This window comes from Ooceraea biroi, chromosome 3 (genome assembly GCF_003672135.1).
Source record: "Ooceraea biroi isolate clonal line C1 chromosome 3, Obir_v5.4, whole genome shotgun sequence".
Taxonomy (NCBI): Eukaryota; Metazoa; Arthropoda; class Insecta; order Hymenoptera; family Formicidae; genus Ooceraea; species Ooceraea biroi.
The window spans coordinates 17,881,542-17,907,996 of NC_039508.1; the positions used below are offsets into that span (position 1 = coordinate 17,881,542).

The 26,455-nt window shown below is 38.7% G+C and overlaps 2 protein-coding genes across 3 annotated transcripts in view; one reads left to right on the forward strand and one right to left on the reverse strand.

Moving 5' to 3' along the window:
* Positions 1-21,065, reverse strand: part of LOC105288060 — a 43,738-nt gene extending 22,673 nt beyond the window's left edge. Inside the window, exon 1 of one of the 2 annotated variants that reach the window (XM_011354029.3) lies at positions 20,801-21,065. The gene's annotated coding sequence lies outside the window, so the exon portion shown is untranslated. Of the gene's footprint in view, positions 1-20,711 lie in introns of both variants that reach the window. The other variant, XM_011354028.3, reaches the window with a different exon arrangement.
* On the forward strand, positions 8,262-10,386 carry LOC105288059 (52 kDa repressor of the inhibitor of the protein kinase). Its single transcript, XM_011354027.2, has 3 exons — positions 8,262-8,960; positions 9,050-9,257; positions 9,374-10,386. Exons 1-3 carry the CDS (start codon positions 8,857-8,859, stop codon positions 9,476-9,478), a joined length of 417 nt encoding a protein of 138 aa, XP_011352329.1. The 5' UTR covers positions 8,262-8,856; the 3' UTR covers positions 9,479-10,386.
* Positions 21,066-26,455: the final 5,390 nt, after the last annotated feature.

The following is a 26,455-nucleotide window of genomic DNA, read 5'->3' on the forward strand; positions in this document are numbered from 1 at the left end:
CAGCCGGTGAAAATATACAGTGTACGTAGGTCGATGGGGTGTATAGTCGTGTGTGCGACCACGACTTTTCGATTCGGTCGTGGCATAGTTCTATTTTCGGATCGGCCGCCGCATCGCCACATTACACTGCTGTCGGATCGATGAACTTAATTGCGACACTTTGCTTTCGGCCGACTACACCCTCGAGTATCTCGGAAGGCCCAACACGCCGATCTGATTGAATTTCCCGATTTCGAAAATTCGGACGGCGAACAAGTCCCAACACGTCCATCTGATCTCCGAATTTCCCGATTTCGAAAATTCGGACGGCGAACAAGTCCCAACACGTCGATCTGATCTCCGAATTCCCCCCCGATTTCGAAAATTCGTGCGGCGCAGATTTTCGCGGAGGCTGCTCACATCCCTCGTGGGTTGCACCGGGCCAACGAAGCGTTAAGCCGAAATTACTCCCACGTGCAAAACTATAGAAAATAGACTCGTTCGTGCACCTGTAATTTGCGCTGCAAGCGAGGTATCAAACACTCACATGCGCTTTAATTAAAAACCGGACTCGAGTAACAATGGCGGGATATTATCGCGCGTATGCGGCACGTACGAATATACGGCATGATGTACACCCTCTACAGCACTATCGCATACAGACGTGTAACGTAGGTACGTATACGAGTATTGTTCCTCGGTACGTTATAGCGTGCTTCTGAAAACTGCTTCTGAAACCGTAGCTGAGATTGCAGCTTGCGAGGTACGGTCGTCAGTGGTTTCGGTTATCTAGAATAAAATCATCTAGATAATTAGATGCGATCATTGTTTATTTTATCTTCTATCTGTATAATTAAAATATGTGGCATCTTTATCTGTATCTCAGGTAAGAAAAGTAGTATATTTTGTAAAACATCTAAGATAATGTAATCAGTACTCACTGAGTACAAATTTTCTCAAAAAATGTCGCATATTCGATTACAACACTGTTAATATTTTATATATAATATTCTTATTATAATATTATTAATATTAATATAATTAATATTAATATTAATTAATATAAATTGCAATGTATGCCTATTTTCTGTACTTGTCTCGAGTGTATTATATGTATTATGTTTATATATCCTAAATTGTTTTAAATATTATCTTAAAAGTATCTAAATAAAACACTTAATTAACTCATCTTTTATCTAGATACACTCAAACTGGAATTAATTTTATCAATAAGTGTTTGGAAATGTTTTGAATTTTTTCTACAAAAACGTTATGCTCCCCCTTAAAAACTTGTATATACTTGTATATCTTCTTATAACTTGTTTTTTTATTACTACAAAAAAAACCACAGTTTTCGGTGGAGTAGTACTTTCAAACATTTACCATTTTATCTTATCTGAGATGCACATGTTTTATCTAATCTGTATCTATATTTTTTCAAATTATCTAAACGATAAACTGACAGTCGTAATTGCGAATTATTTTGCAAATTCCGGAAATTGCAGGTTCCGGTGGTCTGCGCAGGTATCGGCAGACGACTACGACAATGACGTCGACGATGACGACGACGATGACGACGACGGTAGTCCTGGTATTAATGCGACCCATCGTGGTGCGCAGGAACATAGCCCGAGGCACGCCAGCTATTGGCATTCTGGCATCCGGGGGCGAGACAAAGAGCTTTAGCTCTAACCGGAGTATTGGACTATTGGATTCTTCTCTGTTCCCCAGTTCTCTTGATGCCTCCTCTCTTTCTCTTCCGCCCTGTTCTCTGCCAGCGACGTACCTTCCTTAGCTTCTCGCCACCCTCTCGCGCTCGCCATCCTCCCGACTCGCCGGGTGCGTTCCTCCCTTCGTGCTTTTGCTTCCGCGCTGTCTAAACGTCAGCGAATGAATGGTGAAACTTATTATGTCACACTCGCACACGGGTGTCTATCCCCGAAATACATTAATGTTTCCTGAAACAAGTAGACAGCTGTATCTATTGGTTCTGCTTTGCTCTTAGCTTTTCTTCTTTTTCTTTTTCTTTTTTTCGTTGTTGCTGTCTTGCGTTAGCTGATGCGCCAGCATGCTCCGGAGGAGCCTCTGATATACGAGAAACAAAAATGATGGACAAGGAGTAGCTTAGTGGTCCGTGACCCACTTTGGCGATTTTTCTCGGAAAGAGAGCTTCCTTTACCCTCCGCACTATCCTCCGTTTCTTATTTTTTCGTAAGCCACTCCATGTTTTTTTCTCGTTCGTTTCATTCGTTTCTCGCGCTTCTCTTCGTCTCCTCTTGTCCCCATTCAATGTGTTCGTCGAGAGGAAAAGATAACGGATAAAGGTGCGAGGACTCTTCCTTCTCTCGGCGGGTTAAAATTGGAGCGCGAATAAAATACAGAGAGAGAGCGCCAAAATCGATTATATTTGTCGGAATCTGGGTGCAGCCTTGACAAAGTTTTGCGATTGGATCTAAAATAGAATTTATGCGAGGCGGGTAGAGAGAACGTACAAACACAGAGCGATAGATGCACAAGATAAAGTATCTGGAAAATTACTTTCGAATCTACAATTGTTCTGAGATAGAAGACTGAAGATAGAAAACTTCTCGTAAATAATTTATCCAAGTATTTGAATCATTTTTAATTAGTAGATTAATTAAAAATTCAAATTAAAACTCGAGTCGACTTTTGTCGGAGAAAAGAACAATATCAAAGTTACATTCAAAGAGAAAAAGACAACATTGTGAAGTTACACTCGTCTTTCTTTTTATATTCAATTATTTTCGGATGGTCGAAGCCGGTTATTTGTTAATCATGATTATTTGTTGACCACTTGTTAACAGTGTTTTTTTTCCGCGTTGGTTAAATCGATGGCCGCACTGTTTGGACAACCAATGAAAATTTACGCATCAAATAATGTCGCACGAGATTGCTAGCTCTGTTGGTTCGGCTGGTAACTAGGTGGTCTGCTGATCGCTTGGCTTCATTACTTGTTGAATGTGGGCCATTGTCTAACGCCGTTTATCCTCTCTAAATGGATTTCGAAGCGAACCAATAAGACAATAAGCCCGCACAAAGGTGACCACTAGCACCCCGATTATATTCCTCGTGCACTACACTACTCACGCGATTTATCGAAAGATTAAGCTTAATAAAGAACATTTAATTTTTTATGCTATTCTCAAGGTAAACAGAGCACGTAAATTTGGAATCTATAACTGTTCTTCCAAGAAAAATTTCACAAAGATATTAAAAGAAGAAACTGAAAAAATTGAAAAAAAACAAAGAAATTTTCAAAGAACAATTTTTAATAAATAAGTTAATATTTAAATTAATGCCGTATTAATACTGTTTATTAAATTCATCAAGTGCATCTTTCGCGAAAATCATGAGATCGAATACTATAATCGAATTTTACAATCATGATTCAACGTAAATACTAAGTCTTTATACGAGATTTTGTACATACACAATACATAATATATTAATGTTATTAAAGTTTTAATTATTAGTATTACATTATTAGTATTATTAGTATTATTAGTATTATTAAAGTATTATCGATACAATACAATCGATATTAATACAATTTTATGAATTTTCTGCAACTAACAATTAATATCACGAATTGATGAATAATACTTTGATAACTTCTCGGAACAAATAATGTGTGTAATCGTCATTTTTCGATATTTAGATTCTCTGAAAAACGATACACGATGACGTTCAATCGCAGATATTTTTTCGATATTTTATCAGCTTTTAATTCCGTGCTCGATATATTATTTTGTCATATTTCCTGCATAGCAACCCGAAAATCTCTCTCTCTCTCAATTAATTCCAAGTACGAATTGTTGTAAAATCTAGTCGCTTTAATTTCGCGGAACGTAGCGACCGCTATCGCTATCGACCTGGAACGAATCGATATTGGCAAAGTTTCGTTTTATTCAATCGTTTGATAATTGTCATTAGACGCGCGGCATGTGTCATTGTGCAAAGTTAGCTTCTATTTCGAACAATACTGATTGCAGGTGTAAAGATAATAGCTATAGAGGCTCCATTGCGTGCTCCTGAGAGATAAGTTACTTGTCCTGCAACGGATTCAATTTCAAGTTTCCTGTTGCAGACAAAAGGCAGCTCAATCCAAAAGTACTTCTGGCAAACCAATGGAGTTACTTCATAATTCTATGCATTATGCACGTGAATATTGCGCAAGAAAAGCATTTGAAAGTTTCATAACGTACCGTAAAAATGGATCGCTCTCATTGAAAATTTAATTTACGCTCTCACATAATACATTTATATAGAAATTCGCTAAAGTTATGTTTCGAAAAGTAAATTTCCCCCTAAAGTGTACTAATTAAAAACTGAAAAATGCTAAAGGTGAAAAAATTAAATTACACTGAATTCATAATTATCATACCTGAATGTATTTTCTGACCTCTGACTTTTCGTGTAATTTTCATTGTGCAAAATGCAAAAATGCTGTTTCGCCTAATTAAAACGGTCTTGCGCGCGATAGGTGCATCTGCATCTATTTCCACGTTCAGTCTCCATCTCAATCTTGATTTCGTCAGCGTAATGACAGATACGACACGTGAGAATCTCTTTTTCGCTCGGCTATTTCCAGTCATGTTACGTCGAGAACCGAGGATCGCGATGTAACGATCGCGCTGAATATTCCGAACGACTGAATTATTTACCGCTCCTGCTTATTACGCTTTCATAGTTTGTGCCTCCTTAAATCAACTCTTGAATCGTAGATAAAGCAACACGTCGCTCTCGTTACGTGCTTTCATTGGGAAAAACGGAGAATGGAAGCATCGTAAATTATGAACAACTAATTCCCTATTCGTCAACTATCGTACACTTCCATCAATAAAAATAGTACGCTTCTTTTTTTTCCGCGTAACCAGAGCAGCGATGTGGGTCGATAAATAAATTTTTATTTCCCCCCCCTCTCGCCCCCCCCCCCACAGTACTCTCGAGTATCCGTACGAGTACGCGTACGGTGTAAACGCAAAAGGCAGGAGAGATCACGCGCTCTTTGATACTTTGACATTCCAAATTTAATTTCAGTTTTATTTGCTCGACTCCCCGGAGGTATGCACGTGCTGCTGCACGTTACTCCCGCTCGCAAAATTAAATAATTTATAATCCGTTTACGGGAGAGTGCATTTTAGCGTGCTACTGTGTCATACTAAAATGCATCGCGCTAAAATCGAAGAGGTCAGCTGTGACAGGGTGATACCGCTGACTACACTGGATCGAGAGTTTATTATATTTCGTTCGAATTGAACTTATCTGCATGCGCCATAAAGGAACCTGTATCAGTTAACTGCGCGTGTTCCCCATCTATTCTAGGTCCATTTTATTTTATTTTTTTTCGTTTTAACCCGAGTCGCACATAAAATGAACTTTTGTATGCGCATCAGGCGCTGCACACATCAAGTGCGACCTGCAGCACGGTAATGCGAACAGAACTTTTGCAGCCCCCATCAAGCGGTCTCGCGATTTTTGCATTCTCTTAAACGGAACTTTAAATCGGAAAGTTTGCCTTGACTTCTTATTGCATCTGCTTGCCGCCGGCGCGTCAGTCCGCGAGCGGAAGCGACTACATTGACGTCGCTTAAAAATATCGAGATCATTCTCCGTTATGCTTCATGCTTCGGCGTAACACCGAGCGGCACGCAGACTTGAAGTATTCGTGGGACATCCGAAATCCGCACCGTTATTACGGAAGCGGCACAGGCCGGAAGTCATGTGCGAGCATTCGATTTTGTCGAAGATCGAACTTCGGGAGTGGTTTTTCGCGAATGTGACGGTTTTATCGGGAAACTTTTTGGTGACGCGGAACAAACGCAATTTCCCGGTAATTTTATGACATTACGTGCACGGCATGTGCTATGGTGGAAGCGGGAGGAAAGTGGCAAGGGGTGAATTGGGATGCACCGGAAGTGCCATGGCTGCGCGTTGCACGTCGATTTGATGCGTCCCACCATCGAGGTAGGCTGCGTCTCAAACGCGGTGCTCTCCGCGGCTGCAATACTGGCAAATGGAGAAGACCTGTTGTAAATCTCACGGGAAAGGATCAAGGATCGAAACGTGCGTCGTAAAACACTTGAGAGTTTCTAAAAAACTTGCCGTAGAACTCTTGTCTTGTTTGCAGAAAACGCAAAAATAAGACAAGATTTGTCTTGATTGATTTTTTAAAATTTATCGGACGAGTAGGCCGGAACACCATGCTGAGATAGAACAATGATGTTAGAAGGCAAACAAGAACCCAATTATTGGAAAATAAGACTAAAAAGAATTGACATGTAGATAATAAAGTTTGCGATATTAATTTTATTAAATAACGGATTTTCAATAAAATGAGCAGAGATCCTTGGCGCATAATCATGTATAAATTATTAAATTTTTAGTAGCACGTAGTCGAAATCAGAAACTAAATTAATTCTCAGGAAGATAATTGAATAATTAAAATATATTTTTCAATTCATTTTAGTATTTATAACTTTGTCTCAGTAGACTCATAAATATTAACCGAATTAAGCGGGTTAATTTCTTACAGCTTAAATTTTAAGCTGTAAGAAATCGATCCATTACAGTCGAACGTGAAAACAGAAATCGACTGTGATTGATCAATTTGTTATGTCTATATCTTTACTTTAAAGTTTACATTTTATACCTCAAATTCTCATTGTAGAACCCGCTTTATAAGTATACGTACAGTCTCATCGAAAATTCGAAAGTTTGCATAAGCGATCTTTCTGGTTATCGATTCACTGGGGAAAAATTATTAATAGAGCTAAGGCCGCGAGTTATAAAACACGCTGCATATATTTTTACCCTGCTATTACCGTTCCTGACTCCATCGCGGGGGAAGTAACTTCAGACGCGTTACGAGATTCTCCATTTTACGCATCGATCTCGTCACCAGATTGTTCATTAGATCAGACACGAGTATGACCGTAATACAGAAGCACGAATCGATATTGTTACAAGGTACGCCTCGCTAAAGACTTCGTTCCCCGCGAAGTCGCACAGCGAAGCCTAAAGATGCTCGAAATACGTCGAAGTGTTCCTCTTCTTCCGTAAAGTTCCTCACGCTTGTGTTCAGCGCACAGTCGCGAGACAGGCCGATACAATGTCATCGAGAAACTTTATGGTTTCACTCGAAGAGACACAAGTCGCGCAAACAGGTCCGGTTCTTGCCGGAAGAAGCTCGACAACCGACAACTGTGCACGATGCAACACGGCCCTCGATTATGCATTTACGTCACTTTCGCGTGTTGAGTCCTTCAGTCGAGTGACCTCGCGAAATTCGACTCGGTGAGTGCAGCGACTGAAATTTATTCAAGCAGATCTATCCGGAAGCTGATATCATGGGAAGCTTTACAGAAATACTTGAAAAAGCTTATTAATGAAAGTTAACGTTTCCGTGGTTCATTCTCTGCGATCCTCTTTTCACTCTTTTCCTCCTTTGTTACGATTATTACGTACATGAATGAAACTGGACATACGTGAGCTTTGTGTTCATCGGGATATTAATGCTAAAATGTTCTCTCTTATATTACGTAGACCGGAAAATCCATGCCGACCCTCTTGGCAAAATTCAAAAACTCTGCATTAAGGGGATCCTGGAGTCGTCTGTTTTTTGAAATTCATTCCAATGAAACTTTTTTTTCGTTGCATAAAACAACGAATTCTTTTCCATAATTACAATATACATAAAAATGCGTGTCAATAACTTGGACTTTATGTTAAAAACGGAAAAAAATTTCGAAAATTACAGTTTTATTACTGACTTGTGGTTTGCCTCGTATGATAATATGCTTATAATATACTAGAGAAACGCCTGTCTTCGCCAGGCGTTATCATTGTTGAAATTACCGATTTCAAGAATTTTCCCATTACCTGGGGGTGAACCCCTATCACCATGCGAAATTTGGTGTTTCTAGCATGTCAGGAAGTACCCGATCAATTCAACGACAGACAGAATAGAGATTTTATATGTATAGATAAGCTGTGCAGTTTGTACATATGTATATACATAAAATGAGTAGCTATTGATAAAGAGACAGAAGGAAAAAATATAAGGAAACTTTCAAAAGAGACTTCAAAAGTGTAGCAAAAACTCTGAAATCATCATCTCTGAAATCGTGATCAAGAGTAAAACAGACCACAAAAGTTCCTTCATATCGTGCAAAAGGATTTTTCATTCTGCGCAACCAATGAAAAGATTTATTTAAAAAACTCACTCATTCCGCCGGAAATACAGACGACTCCAGGATTCCCTTACGAATTAATATAAAACACTATAGAAATTATTATTTCGCCAGCAAATTATTAAAATTGCTAATATTTTAGTGATTGGTCGATCAATTCTGGATGTTCTAAAGTCTAACAAATCCCGTTGGCGCGCAGTTTCTTAAAAGTTAGAAAGTTTTATAACGTCTCATACGATTATCTGAATATCGAGATGATTGCCGGAATTGATCGACCAATCACTAAAATATTAGCAATTAATATAAAGTTTTGCGTCACCAGAAGATCCGTGAGAATTGTTTTTTACCAGACGCAAAATTTTGTATTATTATAATAATTTTTAATATTGATTCTTAAGTTTTGAATTTTGCTACGGGGGATCGGACTTTTCGGTCAACCCAAGTATTTCGTAATAGTGGTAGCACCATAGTATAACTAGTATGGGCACTCAGTCTTTTATTTCGCTTTGCACCGATCCGATCTGCGCATCGCCATTATTTTGGGTGCGACCAATGAGACAATTGTTGTATTTGTAGTAGTGTAAAATCAGTGAGCCGGAGATACGGTCCGATATGGCTGATGAGTACGTGCGAGCAAAACAGTGCAGTTTAGACAAACAGTGAAATGAAGAAAAGCAGTGGGTACAAAGTTTGCAGTGTCAAACATTGCAAAAATACAAGTGCGAATTCGAATTGCCACTTCTTTCGCTTTCCTAAGGACAGTGAAAGGTATATTCTCAAATAGTTTTACATATTACATGCTAAGAATTCTTTTTAGCTAAACATTATAATCGAAAATAATTTTGAAATAATTAAAGGACAAAGCAATGGTTAATTGCATGCAATCGTGAGAATCTCATGCTGAATGTGAGGAAAACAGCAGAAAAGATATACGCTAACAACAGGATTTGCAGTAATCACTTCAAAGGATGGATGTATACAAATCATTTAAAAACTCGTTTGCTTCCTTCAGCTCAACCGACTGTGAATCTCAGTGAAACTGATGAAAATGATCAGAATATTGTTGTAAGTAAATAATGTAAACTGATGATAAATCAAAAAGAGTAAATAATCAATTCACATTGATAGAAAACATAACCTAGAAGTAAAATATTTAAAAATGTCCATTTTTTACTTTTCAGAATGCAGAGCTCTTCCCTAATAATAATATATTGGTTAAAAGTGATGATATATCTAAGGTATTTATTACTAAACCTTCAATACATTCCCTCCCTTCGTTCTCCTGAAAAATACCTTTGTTGCTAACATATTTAGGACTGTCTATGCACGTTCATTTAAATACTGTATGTGTAATATACATTATAAGTTCATACATTGTAAATTTAAAATAAAGTTTGTCATTCACAATTTATATGATGGTATTTAATGATGGTGTTAAATAAACTGTTTTTGTCTCGTAAATGCCACCTTTATTTAATAATTTATAATAGCATTATTGATAACAATTCAATTTGAAACAACTTATTATGAAAACAATTTTATTATTTATTTTTAAGTTGTATAAAATCTTTATTTATATATTTCTATTTTCTATCAATCTTGAAATGATATATTTTATCACTCATATTAATAAATTGTTTATTTTACTTTTTACTTTTTTCAGTACAAAAATACAACTACTGGTCTCTTCTATTTGTTTAACGAAAAGTAAATGAAGGGAAAGCATAATATAATTAGTTGGATATAAGCTGCCCTTTTTTATTAATAATTATTCATGTATCATACGGAGGAACAACAAATTAATTGAATATTATTAATTTATTGTTATGACAATGTTAAAAGTTCTTTTTTACATATTTAGATTGATACAATGAGGATGGCTATGTACGTTAGCTAAAACGTAAGATACATGATTAATTATTAATAAACAATAGCATTTTATATCCAATTCTGATTCTATTGTGCTTTCGCTTTACCTTCTTTTTCTTAAACTATTTTTTTATTGAGTTTTACTTTACTGTAAAACTTAATTTTTATTCTTCTATTCTTCCCATAAGTTTTTAATTGTTCTACTTTTTCAAAAATTTATTGAATTTTTTTGCACCCCTTCTAGTTACAGCACTAATAACCAGGATTCTTTAAACACTTGATACACCGCTGGATTTTACCCCAAACGTATGGCGGACGTACCACGTGATCGGGAACGCTAAGATCAAAGTGCCGACAAGAGAGTGCCCATACTAGTTATACTATGGTAGCACTATACACACTTGTGGAGATAAATGTGCCAGGATTGACGCAGGTATTTCACGCACGCACGTCAAATGTCAGGTGGAATTGGAGGACGCTCGATGGCAATTATGAAGTGCTAGACCTGTCGGAAAATCCACAGCGAGATCTTCGAAATTAACTATAATCAGAATAGAGCGCGGCTATAAACGTGTAATGTCACTGCGTTGCTAATGCGTCTGCGATTGAAGCTATTCATGTCAATTGTGGTGAACGTCGGCGTTAAGACGATAACGACAATACCGAGGAAATAACAATTACGCAATTGTAACTGGCGCAACACACATCGCGGCGATTAGCAGCCGGATAAATCTTATCTGCGCCGTTGAATGACGCATTCATATGCAAAACGTGCTTTAAAAAAGTCCTGATTATGCATCAACCGTTGAAAAGTTGAATACTTTTAATTCCATAGCGAAACCTGCGATTCCGCATAATATATGTCGCGCAACTAATACTCTTCATTGCGGTACGCGGTTTTTGCAACGAGACCCGCAAAGTCTAAAGGACTCACAAAACACGACTCGAGATTTATGTCACGTCCATGGACATATTTATGTGGCGAGGTGGATCACGTTACATGAAATAGGTTCATGAAAAACGACGTTTCTCGGTGCTCGCATCAAGAGCACCCGGCGGACAGCCTTCAGAGTGGCGTGTTTTTAAAAGTCCAGACTCTTACAAATTCGCACCCCCCGGGTGTCCCCGTCATCCTGATGACGTCCACGTGATCGATTACGGTGTATCGTCGTTGACGCGACCGCAAAATTCACGATCGCTTGCAAAGGGTGCCATGAGAGCCATGGCTGAACGCAAGAGCATATCCAGATAACACAAAATGGTCTTCATTGTCCAGGATATCCTGGGATATTTTGTGAGCTGTTTTTTTGTGTTATTAAAAATATGGTAAAACTGCATAATTTACACCTCGATCTTTTTCATTTTGACATATGTTATAAATGTAATTTGAGGCTGCAATTAACACATCTCGTAATCTCATAGAACGATTTGTACATGGAGGCAAAGAAGTTCGACTTGTATAACAAAAAAATTAATTAAAAGTACACATTGTGAGGGTGTTCTCTTCAAGACTGTTCTCTCCTCTTTCTGGAGGTTCTCGATGCTCGTGCGACGTGGGTGACGCAATTTTCCATTCGCCGGCACCCATTTCGCGTGCACCCACGTGCACGTACACGTGTCGTACATTCGGTCAGTCGCAGCATTGTGTAGCCGGCCAGCTCGTCGATCGCTCACCGCGGCTACCTGCGTTCGTCCCTTTGTTACCTCGCGGCATTTCATCTTGCAGCGAACGTATATCGGCGTATATGCGCCGCGTCCCACCGGCTCGCAAGGTACACCGCCATTGTTCTGCTATTGCTATTGCAAATCCACGAACGACATAATAACGTTATCCCCGTATTATATTACTGCGTACCAAGCCGTCCGCGGAGTCCGCGCGGGCGTTGCGACGACGCGACGTCGGTTTCAGGGTGCATTGTTCGTAGGTGGTTTTGCGTGACGGGCCGGCCAGAAGCGAGTGCAAAGAATTTCGGTGCAACAACTCGCCGTACCTTGCCACTCGGCCGTTCACTTTGTGTTCTTGTGTGCCGGCGCAACTTCACAAAGGACTTCCATCCGCGGTTAACTCTTGAATCTGGAAAGGTTCACTCTCTCCCTCTCCCTCTCTTTCCCTCTCTCTCATTCTCTGGCGCGTCACCGGCAGGAAAGGGAAATTTATAGCTTTTTCCATTCAGTAGAAAAATAGGCCGTTGCTCACTGGACCGGATACTAGAAAATCCGATGTAGCGAGGGGTGATTCTGGCTTTTTATAAAGAACAATACGTGTTATATATATAAATAAAAATGTTAACTGTCTATCATCTCCTGTGTCGTCACAAATCATTAAAGCCCGTACGTATGGATGATTAATTTTGCACACACGTTCTGCAGAAGCGTGAGATATAAATTTTACATACTTAATTCATTCCGTCTTCGTTGATAAAATTCAGGACGTCATATATTACGTGTATGCAGTTTTAATCCTTTTTTTTTCAGCACTCTGGCATTATTATCTAAACTTTAAATTCTCGCATATTTACGTTTAGGTTGTTTGCATCGAAGTTTGTAAAACGAAATATGTCATGATTTAACAAACAAACATAACTTTGAAAAACAATAGTGGACAATGAAAAGCTATGTATGCTTTTCGTATTCAGCAAACATTTTGGACTTGGGCTGGAAAAATTTTCCGCACGCGGCGTATTCTCCCAATTTGGCGCCTTCGAACTACCATTTATTCCAATCGATATAGTACTTTTCAATTGGATAATACATTCGAGATGTGAAAAAACTTTCTTTCGCAAAGGAATTCGAAATATATCCGAGAAATCTTAAAGAAACGAATAAAATCTTTTAAAAAAAACGGAGGCGAATAAAATTAAAATTAAATTTTAAAAAAACGAAAGCGAATATTTCAATGAGTGAATTGTATTGCATGTATTGTGCACTTAAAGTGAAAATGTGCAAAAACTAATTAAAAATATTGCATGTACCTAATATATATTTTTCATATATAATTTGCTTATTATTATAAATAAATTAAAATTATAATTATAAAAATGCTTATAAAATTTCCACACAAATCGTTCCATACATTTCTACATGCTTTGTACTAGATTTGAGAGAGAAATCGCGGAGCTATACGGCTCTCTCGATGGCTCCGTTGAGCAAAGCTGGCAGTTTGACGGCAGCGACTCGCGTGACAGAATGTAACGCGCGATAACAAGTGAACGACAACTGAAACCGCATGTAATTTACACATGAAACCACGAGCGTTAAGTGAATCCGCGCGGGAGCATACGGGAGAGAGCGAGCGTACTGTCGAGAGGATTTCAGCATTGGCTGCAGCGACGAGATAATGTCGTGGTAGTTCTTGCTGCTCCGTAATCGCCGTTGCCGCACTGCAGCGAATCCATATAATGCGACAGTTATCGTCTCCGCATGGGTGCAAGACACTGATGGGCGCGAAACCCGGAAACTCGGAAGGATCTTCCGCGCATGAATGCAAATCGGCCGGTACAAGTTTACGAAGACTTCTCACGGGACGATCGATCTAAATGTCGGATCAGCATCGACAGAAAGAGCAACAGAGCAGAGAGCAGAATATCTATCGGCCCTAGGATAAAAGCTCCTGTAGGACGTTATATTCTCTAAATTTTTTGGAGTGGAATTTCTCACTCTTTTGGAGTGAGATGTCACTTGAAGAAATAATGAAAATACTGCCAGTCGAAACGAGTGAAATTTCACCCTTTTGAAAAAGTGAAGTTATTCACTCTTACTCGAAATGATCCTTCAACTCTAAAAAGAGTGCCACATTTCACAAAGCAAAGCTAATCAGTGGGCGCTCAGTGATGTTTTAATGTAATTAGTTCTCGCCTTTAGATCTTCGCCGGATTATAATATATAAATAATATTATAATATATATAAAAATAATATAAAAATAAATTACTCTAAAGTTTTTGGAATGAAATTTTGGCCAATTTTCACTTTAATCATGGAGTTACTGACCGGTTCACTCCTATGGAGTAAATATTCACGCCAATAGAGTTAATTCATTCACTTTAAGATAAAAAGTGAAGAGTTTCATTTTTATTTTTAAAGACAAGTCGTTAGCGCTCCAAACTTCCCACTAACTTAGAATGAAATCGCCTTTCCGTTTTCCGATTCCGTGTGTTCAGAAGGTTTTAAGTTGGAATATATAGGCTGCGTTCAGAAGACGAAGCTGATCAGTGAGCACTCAATGATTTTTTTATGATTGGTTTCTGCACTTACAATTAGATCCAGCGAAGACCTAAAGACGAGAACTAATTACATTAAAACATCACTGAGCGCTCACTGATTAGCTTTGCTTTGTGAAATGTGGCACTCTTTTCAGAGTTGAAGGATCATTCCGAGTAAGAGTGAATAACTTCACTTTTTCAAAAAGGTGAAATTTCACTCCTTTCGACTGGCAGAATTTTCATTATTTCTTCAAGTGACATCTCACTCCAAAAGAGCGAGATTCCACTCCAAGAAATTTAGAGAGATGTACACTTCTAAGCTTGAATAGATCGTACATCATTGAGTTAAGACCTAGTTTTAAAATAGAGAGTTAGAGAGAGAGAGAGAGAGAGAGGGAGGGAGGGAGGGAGGGAGGGAGGGAGGGAGGGAGGGAGCGAGGGAGGGAGCGAGGGAGCGAGCGAGAGAGAAGGGGGGAAGGGGGGGAGAGAGAGAGAGAGATTCAGATGCGTTCGAATTGCAAAATGCAGAAGTAAATCTCGTGCGACATGTATTTCGCAACTTGAAAACGTAAAAGTTGCCATCTACGATGTTGCGGGGGATGCGAGCGTGAATGATTATGCGCACGGGGTGTGCATCTGTGTCGCGCGCGAACACCTGCTCTTACGAAGGTGAACCCACTTGAGTGCACTATCTATAATTCCCTCTTTATCGCTCTTTTCTCCCTCTGCCTTTCCTTCTTTTTCCAAACAAAAAATAAATATAGAGAAAATGGTAGGTAATTCCCGTTTCGCGTTCGTGCTGCGTGATTTCATCGAACACGCACGGCCGAGTTTAATTCGAAATCGGACGTTTATCGATATATCGCGCACGGACAGCGAGCTTAATCCGCCGCTGTCATACATATCCGCGAGAGTCCGCGAGTCCCGATTCAGATCGGCTGGCATTCGTCTGTGTGAAGTTTCGCCCTCCGATTTTGCGTTGCGTCATCGACGATTGCCGACGACGATGACGGAATCGACATCGTATCGCGTATTTCAATATCATCGCCCCACGTATATATTCCCAACGACGATGCCGCTCGAATCGACGCACATGCACGAATCATAGCGATCGTACGGACGGATTACGGAAGGAAGAGCTCAGTGATGCCACCCCCGTCGCCTCCCGCGGCCTGTTTTACGTCCCCATGCAGAGATGCGCGCATCTCGCGTTTTATTTTTGTGCTTACATCCGCTTTCAATCGCAATTTTATATCTCGCTTTCTCCGCTCTTTTTATCGTTGGAGAAGCTCGCGGAAGTTTCGCCAAGTTTCCTGGAGATGAATGCATCACTAAAAATTCGCTGTATAAATTATCATGTGATGCAACGTTGCAGATATTTTTTATAAGCATTCCCCGTAATTCTGATTTTTACATTGGTCCTCGCGTCCACGTGTCCAATTAAATTCCCACGCAGTCGCTACAGCTGCGTCACTTAAACGTATTTTTCCTCAAATTCAGAAATTCGAGTAAGCGGAAAATCGCATCCTATTATTCTGGAGCTCATGCGCACGCTACAATACCTCATAGAAATGCGAATTTAACGCACTCGTTGTGCATTCAATGATTTTTAGGCCGCAAAACTGCTAAAATAATGCGTTAATTCTATACATTGCAATTGCATTGTTCAGGGAACGCTTACCTCATTTTTTTGTATAAATGCTTACCTGGGGTGATTTTTATACTTAAATTAAAAGTCATTGCTATTATTATAATTACATATTACATATTTTTTATTGTTCTATATTTATTGATTATTTGAGGACATTATATATATATAAGTTTACCTAATATTTTTTGAAAAAAATAAAGAGAAACCAAAAAATCTCGATCGATAAGATAAAGAAAAATAAGAAAAGAAATAAAGAAAATTACTGTAACGTTCATTTTTTCAACACTAGGGTGAAAAATCACCCCGAGAGAGCGTTCCCGGGTTAATGATCTCACATGTGCGAGGTCCCTGAGAATTTCGCTACATCACATTAACGTTTTCTAAAAAAATTAAGTAAAGCTAAAAGTTACTCAAAGACTCACAGACTCAGTTACTAAATAAATTTTTAACAATTGCCCAAACCGTTGTCGGTCGCATTTTTTGTATTTAACAGCGACGTTCCGCGCAGTATCACAGTTTATGGGAAAAACTTCCAAAGCGCTCGAAAAAGAATTAAAGCGAAAATACCATTGAAAGTTACAATGTTACGTGCCGAAAAATGTCGTTCCAGTTGAATCAAGCTTCAACCCGGCATTTTACACTTTTTCTGCCTCTCTCTCTTTTCCCTCTTGTGTGCTGCACTTGAACATGTCTGAATACCATCCTGATTCACCAGATTTTCCTTCCTCGTTACTTAATGTCGCTCCTATTCTCGAGCCCTCTCATTTTCTGGTCGGCGCATTAAATGATTATATTCATTAAGTTAGCGCGACGCCGCGCGCGATTCATCCCCGCGTACGGTGCCAATTTGTGTTCGCCGAAGCGGATGATAGTAAAGGGAAACGTCATTTTTACGAGATCCTGTGTACGCCAATGTATCAAAAAGTGAAACCGACTCATCCACTCCTTAAACTTCATCAAGCTGCGCACGATTATCGGTGATAAATGACAAAGGAGGTCAATAAACGTCTTCGGTGGCGCGTGTCGTGGCGTACATTGTGTCCTTTGCGAACAAGTAACTCTCGACTAACGAGAGAACTCGAGAACATTTATTAAGTTATATCTTGGCCTTTATCACGCTGTTGATACGAGAAAAAGCAAGACACTCAAAGAAAACCGTCTTGTTGTTTAGTGTCGGAGAGTAGGAGGGGAAGAGAAGGGGGAGGGAGTTAAGTCGTACAGGTCGTATCGATTATTTGTTTCAAGGATGTTTGACCTTTGCCGTGAAACAGTCGTGAACATAACGTTATGCATATCATTATAATTCTTTTTGTCGCTGGTCTTGTACTGATAAATGATCGCGGCTTACGAACGGTCGAAATGGTTTTGGATTTTCATTATAGACGAGTGAAAATAGCATCACGCGCATTTCAAGAAACTCTCATTACGGGAGTAGATCTATAATTCACACACAGGAATTAGTCGCGAGTGCAAAAACTATTTCAGCTGAAAAATTCATGAAAGATTCACGAAGCCGCTAGACACCTTTTAAAAATAGATAAACTGGAAGAGCGATGGGTATATAAATTTCACAAAATTAAACATTCCCAATCTTCGCAATCAGTCAATCAGTTTTGACTATTCTTGCGCAAATCATTTTATTTACCTCGTTCAACGAACTGTACTGATATACCGTGATTAAATCGAATTGGAAGGAGAAGAATATTTAAACAGTTTTAAAATTATTTTCTTATCAAGAATTTAAAAAAAGAGACAAAGTCTTTCAAAGTTTAATTTCCATCATCTTCTTTTAATCTCATTCTTCTTGAAGAATTGTTGAGAATAGGCGCATACGTGCATCGGAATTTTGCACGTCGATTATATTTCTCCCTTTTTTCTTTCCCACTTTTAAAATCATTTAGGTCACGCTTGGACAAGAGGCGGCTAGAGCACTCGTGATGACAGGGTATAGACTGTAAAGCACGAACGACCCTCGAGCTCGGACAATCGTCGATCCGCTCGACACGCGTGTACGAGGCAGACGTGTGAAATAAAGTGGAAGAAAAACGAATTAAAAAAAATAGGAAAAAAAGAAGCAAATGAAAAAGCGGTTTTGAAATACTGAAATCGGCTTTGCAGCAAGTGCGACGTGGTGTTTGATATATCCAACGGATATATCGATAACACGCCCTCAGTCATAATTGCTCGGCATTGAAATTGGATATCGCGATTCGCGATGAGACTTGACGCCCCATGTGTCCGATAGGTACTCATCTATCCCGTGCAAAATGTAACTCTTAAATCAATGACAAATAAAGGATCGCAGCGCGGATGAGTATCCAGTTCAAACGCAGATTATGAATCGTGACGCTCGCGAGATGATTGTTGAATGTTTCCGACCGCTGTCTGGTAACAAGACAGTTAAGCTAATTATTGGTATATGCAAAAGTTTTAGTCATTGTTTGCAAATTTTTGCTTTAGCAGCATAATTATGCGATACAATTCAGTCATCAAAATATTTGCCCTTGTTTTTTAAGATTCTCTGTTATTTCTCGGCTACACTTTGAATTCCTTTTTCGTATCTCAGCCACATCTTGAAAGTACTAATCCAGTTAATTAAAGAGTAGTACTGCGTTGATTGGAGTAAATAGTAATTTAAAGGCGTCAAGTTGAATGCGCCGCGTGCGGAAAAATTTTCCAGTCCAAATCCAAAATGGTTTGCTGAATACGAAAAGCATATATATTTTGCTCATCGCATTCACTATTGATTTTCGAAGTTACTTATTAAATCATGACACATGACATTTTACTTTGGTGGTCTCTTGAAAAACATGAAAAAAGTGAGAATTTATTTGAAGTTTAAATAATGATACCAGAGAGTGCTGAAAAGAGACTAAAATTTTGCATAATATATTGACATTGATTTCCAGTTAGACCGCATTTTTCGTCATTTGCTGGTTTACGAAAACGTGAATATTCACTTTGCATTAAATTCTCTTTTAGGGAAGACGGATTCTCTTAGTCAGGCAGAGCGAGTCGTAAAATCTGCTTGAATAAATGATTTACTTTTCATCCGAGTTTCCTTTCGGTTTTTTCGCTGCTCATAAATGCATCGGCACATTATCCATAAGCATACGCTTTTCGTGAGACGTCGCTTTTCTCAGTACCTTTAAATTTTTGACTTTTACACAAGAACGTTTCCATAAACATGAATTAAACACGCTCTAGACGCAATCTGGTTCACTAGAGTCACTAGAGAATGAATATCGGTTGAACCTCAATTAACTTTAACTAATATTCATGGGACCGGGTCGCGGGCATAACTTGTGGCCTAATGAGAATTCATTTGGACGGCTTACAGATCAATTTACATGTAAATGTAACACGCACTTAAAATTGCCTGGCTCAAATGGACCGTATTATATATTCAGCGGTAGAAATTTGAAATATGAGCATAGCCGAGAGAGAAGGAGAGAGGAGCAGAGCGCAGGAAGATCGCGCGGTGGTCATTCGTCGCATAAAAGAGCACACGTAATTACCCGGAAATTATGAGAACGGTCGCGCACGGCGTAATTGAGAGGGTATAAAAAACCGAAAGCTTCCTCGGCCACGTCGAGGAAAGCTGGAACTCTTTTTCCATCGAAGCATCGCGTCGCTACGTACACCACGATGATTTGCCGCGGAGATGCACGGCGCTCGCAAGGGATGCGGAAAGTTACACACGCGTATCGGGGACTCGGAAATAAAAGAAAAAACGATGATTAATAAATAAAAACCCCGGTCAGGCCGCGTGTGTAAGCGCGCGCGTGTACCTACGTTTATATACCGCGAGCGCGAAAAGATCGCCACATGCACGCTTTTCCTCCCATAAATATCGATCCAATCCGCACATCGAACGAGATGTGCCGTAAACTCGGCCGTTTCGCGAGACGTGTGCGCTTATCCTTCGGCTCTGCTTCCAAGTTCATTGATCGGGGGTGAGAGGGGGATTTTGAACGTCGAATGATGGAAATAAAATTCCCTTCGAAGAGAAATCGAAACGATGTGCGAAGGGAAAAGAGATCGAAGAACAGAGAGAGAGAGAGAAGGAGATGTTACCAGAAACGGGTTGAACGTGTGGGCCGTGAGCGAAAGGTGATAAGTCACGGCATGTTCCTCCGCTGTGAATCGTATTCGAATCGCATTTCATTTCACGACCCAACCGCCAAACGTTGCCTTTAATTTCACGCGTCGGAATTATATCGCAGGGATCACCTATGTGTATATTGCCTCGAGGGATCTCGATGGACAAACAGTCCATATGTGTAACGAGAATTCATCATCGTCTCGCGGTTCTACCTCCAAATCTACCCTAGGACACCCTCCAACCAATTTGCTCTTTCTCTTTCCCTCCCTCTTTCTCAGAGGCACACCTACCTATAACTTTATCCATTTCAGTCGTATATTCCGGCGAATTCTAAGCCAGTGGTATGATATAATACAAATACAAAATCGGTGATGGAGTAATCAACCGACCGGAAGTCTAATTCTGCGATTGTTACCGACATAACGACGAATGGCATTGAGGTCACGTTGCCCCTTCCACCGTTGTTAAGTGTCAGCCGTTCTTTTCTTATATATAATTAGCTGCCTTTAATCATTAATCAACCGACACGGTGGAACAAGTGTACGAGCGTGTAACGCAATAGCGACGGAGGGTGGCGGGGGGTGGCGGAAGCAGAGAAGAGAAAACACGCTCGCGAAGGGGTGAAGGGTAGGTGAAGTGAGCATATTCGTGGGCGGACGCGCGGCGCAGTCAGCGAATCAGCAGAATACCGCACCTGATCAATTAAGCTGCTCTAATCGCGCCGGAATCACTGGTCACTATCGCCACTATCATCCCTCAGGTGTCCTCCACTATCTCGCGTACCAAGAATCCAACTGCGTGTCCTGCTCGTCCTCCGGCGTCATCGTCACCGTCACGCTTCGTCCTCCTCCTGCTGAGTCTTGTCTTTCTCCCCCTTTCTGTCTCGCTTCAGCACGACCGAACGATCAGTCAGATGGAGGAGACTACGCGCCAGGGGTGCTGACGGCCCCTCGCTGTCAGCCGAGGCGGCGGCAACGAGCTCGAGTACGAGCTTGCGAGCTTGCGCGACCCTCGCACCTCGCACGACTAACCGAGGCCTGGAATCGGGGCTTGCCCGCCACCCTCGCCTCTGTCGTGGACGTTGAGCAGCGGCGCCACGAGCGCGCGGAAACTACCCCCACGGATTCGGATTCGCCCCGTTGGCGAAGGGTGAAGGGAGGAGGGTTGACTACGCCGCGCCGGGTGTATACATATATGTGTACATCGGGTGGCGCAGAGCGCGTGGAAGCTCTCCAAGGCCCGTTCAATCGCACACCCTTAACCCGAAGGGTGAGAAGGTTTTCGGGCGCGTTTTTGCGCGAGCGAAAAATAATGCAAACCGCCAATCGACATTTGACACGTGACGTTTTCACCCGACGCTTCTATCGATAGGCGTTTCCTTGTGTCGATAGGGTGTCTTGCGCTTCTCATTTAACGTTCAAGGAATGCTTCTTCCCGGCATTTTTACGTTGCGTAATCCACGCGATCATTCGTGCGGACACAATAAATTTCAACGGGTATAAAGTGGAAGTATGAAACGTCGAATTCCTATGCGCGAGCTTGTACAAAGCTTATAGAGCTTGCCACATTCTTTTCGTTCCACTGAAATTGAAGCATCTTTTATGTAAATGCTGGTTTTGCAAACTCAGTTATTTATATAACTTGGCTGTCGATAGAAGATCTTGCCAAGCCTCGTTTCTCCATTCCTTCACGCGTATCACGTGTTTAACTCATTATCATTATCAAATCATTATTCTTCGGTTCACATTGCTCGGTTCCATTTGCATTCAAATTATTATCTTTATTCATTCCAGCAATGTAATGATTTACCTTGTGCTATGCACCAGTTTCACTGCGGATTTTCTTTACCCCACTTTCTTTTCTCTCACCCCATGGTGACGGGTTCGTGTTCTTTTTCTCGTGCCTTTCTTTGCGGGACAACCACCTGTAACTCTTTCGAGACGGGGCTGCACGCACCCCCTCGTCTATCCGCGTTTAACATGATCGCTCTACCGTCATTTCACGTCCTTCACGTAGATTGACAATCTCGTATGGTGATCCATCAGAAAGTTATTTAGCCCCTTTCATATTAGTCTTCAAGTATTCAATTAGTATTACAAAATGATATGCATTCAACGAGAAATCTGTACTGCATTTACCTGTCGAAATGAGAATGCTTCTTTTAGAGTTTTATGTAAAAAGTTGGATACAATTATATTTAATGCATTTCTGTACATGGTTTTAATAAATTATAATTTCAATGATTAATACAAATTGACAATTTGTATTAATGTATGATAATAAATGGATATAGAAAAAAATCTCTTTTCAAGTTTCAAAAAAGTATAGTAATAAAACCAAATAAAAATGTGTCCTTTCTATATTTTTATTCAGGAATATTTATTTAAAACATGATACCACCAGAAGTACCAGCGGTCGGATAAGCGTTGTCGGACAAAACATTATTCTGTATCATCCACCATCTGTAAAACAGAAACAGTCGTCTTTATCAGCATCTGAAAAGATAGAAAATGTATCAAGAGACACGGTAGTGTCTCACGCCAAGTTCACGCGCAGCGCAACGGCAGCGAGAGACGGACCGTGGATCTTTATGCGAGACGACTAATTGAGACTAGCCGAGATTTTCGGATCTTAATAACGCGTGGATCGATCGAGTTAAGAACAGGCTCAATCGATTCTGCGTACTCGAATTATATAATGAAATACTGGATGTCGACTTTTGATTATAATATATAGGGTGTTCGATTTTAATTGACCAACCCGAAAAACTTGTATTTTTTATTCTAGAAAAATTTGACACGATAGATTAAACTTTATTTTTTCCGATGAGTAATTATATTGATACTGGGTGTCGACTTTTGATTATAATATATAGGATGTCCAATTTTTAATGACCAAGCGAAAAAATTGTATTTGCGATTTTATAATATATTGGGTGTCGACTTTTGGTTGTAATATATAGGGTGTCCGATTTTTATTGACCAACCGAAAAACTTGTATTTATGATTTTATAATATACTGGGTGTCGACTTTTGATTATAACATATAGGGTGTCCGATTTTAATTGACCCAAAAAACCCGAAAAACTTGTATTTGTGATTCCAGAAAAGTTTGACATAATAAATTAAACTTTTTGTATTCCGATAATTAATTACAATATACTGGGTGTTGACATTTGGTTATAATAAAAAAATAAATGATATCTCACAAAAATTACCTTTTTTAAAAAAAGGGAAAAAAGGTGCCAAGTACACGCGCCAGTCACAACGAACCAAATAAAAATTAATCTATTAAACAAATGTATATATATATAATTAACCAAGTAAAAATTAACTTATTAAAAAAATGTATATAAACCTATAAAAAATATGATATCGGAAAATGGCGCCAAGTAAAACTTTACCAGTCACAACTAACCAAATAAAAATTAATCTCTTAAAAAAATGTCATATATATATATATATATATATCTAAAAATAACAAATAGTAATGCTAAAGAACTTGGTGCTGCTACATCATCAAGTAATACGTTAACTGACAATGCTAACTATTGTTTAAATACGTTAATTGACAGTGTTCACTAATGTAATATTGTTATTTACTTAGTGAATATTGTTTTATGTAGCAGCGCCAAGTTTTTTAGCATTACTATTTTATATATATATATATACAGGGTGTTTCCTAAGTAAGTAGACAAACTTAAGGAGGATATTCCTTGGCTTATTTTAAGAAGAAAAGGTCATATAAACATATGTCCTAAACTGCTTTGTTTTCCAAAAAAAGTACATCACTGTTTTCGTTCACTTTTCGGATAGCAGACTTAAATCCAGTAGATTTTTTTCTATGGGGACAGCTTAAATCTTTAGTTTACGCTACACCTATTCAAAATGAAGAAGATCTCAGAAATCGTATAATAGATGGATGTGAAAGAATACGTAACACTCCAGGTATTTTTGAGCATGTACGTCAATCAATGGAAAGGAGAGTTGAGGCGTGTATCATGGCTGCAGGTGGACATTTTCAGCAGTTACTGTGATATTATTTTTCTTTTTAGTTACTATTTTCTTTTTCGTTATAATTTTTCTTTTTGGTTACTATTGTTTTTCATTTGTTTCATTTGCAATAACACAAACTGTTCTATAATAAACGAAAAGTGAACGAAAGCAGTGATGTACTTTTTTTTGGAAAACAAAGCAGTTTAGGACATGTGTTTATATGACCTTTTCTTCTTAAAATAAGCCAAGGAATATCCTCCTTAAGTTTGTCTACTTACTTAGGAAACACCCTGTATATATATATATATACATATGACATTTTTTTTTAAAATTAATTTTTATTTGGTTAGTTGTGACTGGTAAAGTTTTACTTGGCGCCATTTTCCGATATCATATTTTTTATAGGTTTATATACGACATTTTTTTAATAAGGTAATTTTTACTTGGTTAATTTTATATATATACGACATTTGTTTAATAGATTAATTTTTATTTGGTTGGTTGCGACTGGCGCGTGTACTTGGCGCTTTTTTTCCCTTTTTTCAAAAAAGGTAATTTTTGTGAGATAGATATCACGTCGACCAAGTACACGCATATACTGTTAGAAGTCACTGTGTGAATATCACACACTTTATCGCGCGTGATGTGTGTCCGCCGTTTCAAGACGTCTATAAGTGTGTGAATTTTTCACGCATGCATGAGTGTTTTACTTTATTAGCGTGTGTGATTTTTCATACTGATGGAGGTGTGTGACTTATTGGTGTGTGTGACTTTTCATAAGGCTGGAAGTGTGTAACTTACAAGGAAGGTATCTCATATTAGGTGTCCTCTTCGATTTTAATAAAACTTGGAAGGTTTGTAGAGCAGGACAAAATATTCGTATTTTTTTATCGGCAACCGAACATGTTTAAGGGGTAAAATCAGCCCTCGAAAATTTAGATTTTCGAAGGTTGCAGATTTTATTCCTTAAACATGTTTGATTGTCAATAAGAAGAAATACGAATATTTTGGATCCTTTTACAAATCTACCAAGTTTCATTAAAATCGGAGAGGAATACCTAATATGAAAGACTTTCCTTGTAAGTCACACTTCCAGCCCTATGAAAAGTCACACACACCAATAAGTTACAGACCTGAAAGACCATCCTTCTTAGTAACCTATGAAAAAGTGCAGTAAATGTCATAATACATTTGTTCCATCGTTTTCAATTTAACACAATTATCACAGACTAAGCCTTACTACTTATTGACTTTATAATTTGTCTTTAATCACTACTGGAACACATTAGCAACAAATTATAAGCAGGCAAAATAATTATCGCTCGGCACAAGAGCCTGTTTGCCGCCATGAGTTCGCGCGACTGTTTGCGTTGCTAGGTGATTCGTAATATATTTTCGATAAAGTATATAATATTCACACAGTGCTTCTAACTGTATAGTGTGTGACTGGTCAGTGTGTGTGACTTTTTTCAATATGTGTTATATTCACACATATAGAAACATTACACATATGTGAATACTACGGTGTTTGACTATTTTATGCATCATTGGGTGTTTGACTAAATTCATACGTTGAGGTGTGTGATTTTTACACATTCTCTAGCGTATTTTACACGCGCACCTTCAGACGCAAGTGCATGATGTTTAAAAATCATGCATCAAATATGTGTAACGCATTAATATTCACACATTTTAAATGTGTAACGTGTTAATATTCACACATGTGTGACAGATCAACTTCTAACAGTGTATATCACGTTCTAATTTATTCCTTGATTCCATTCCAATCGTATGTCATATTTCTGTTGCATCTTATTGGATATATTATTTCTACCAGAAAATATTTTACATGCGCTACATTAGAATACAATGTAATCACATTGACGTAAGAATGCAAAAGCTAGAATCGAAAAAGATCATGACCATATTACAATAGAAAGATCACGTAATAAAGTCAAGCTCATATCATATATTAATCGACTGTTTATAAATGACATCCGATAGATCCGATCTAGACTTGATGAAAATGCTATCTCATATAAAAAGCATATTCACTTGTTAACTATCTCTTCGTGAAGAAATCTCATGAGAGTGTTTTTCATGAACTCTATATTACAGTTATAACTAGAAGCAGTGTTGGGAACGTTACTTCAAAAAAGTAACGCGTTACCGTTACCGTTATTTTTCGTAAAAAGTAACGCGTTATCGTTACTCGTTACCAATTTTAAAAAGTAACTCGTTACCGTTACCGTTACTTAAAAAAATAACGATACGTTACTTTTTCGTTACTTTTTTATAAAATATTTAAATAAAATATGTACTTGATTAAAAAATGTAATTATTTTTATTTTTACACAGTTGGAAAATTTGTGTTTTCTTGTTAAAAAATATGCCGGTTAACATTTTTGTGTTAAATATTTAACACATTCATGTGTTAATTTAA

What these genes read in the sequence shown, in the direction of transcription:
- LOC105288059 (XM_011354027.2), top strand. Translation starts at nt 8,857, where the DNA reads ATGAAGAAAAGCAGTGGGTACAAAGTTTGCAGTGTCAAACATTGCAAA. An exon ending in TTTCCTAAGGACAGTGAAAG is followed by an intron (nt 8,961 to 9,049) that starts GTATATTCTCAA and finishes AAATAATTAAAG; the next exon opens with GACAAAGCAATGGTTAATTG. An exon ending in AAAATGATCAGAATATTGTT is followed by an intron (nt 9,258 to 9,373) that starts GTAAGTAAATAA and finishes TTTACTTTTCAG; the next exon opens with AATGCAGAGCTCTTCCCTAA.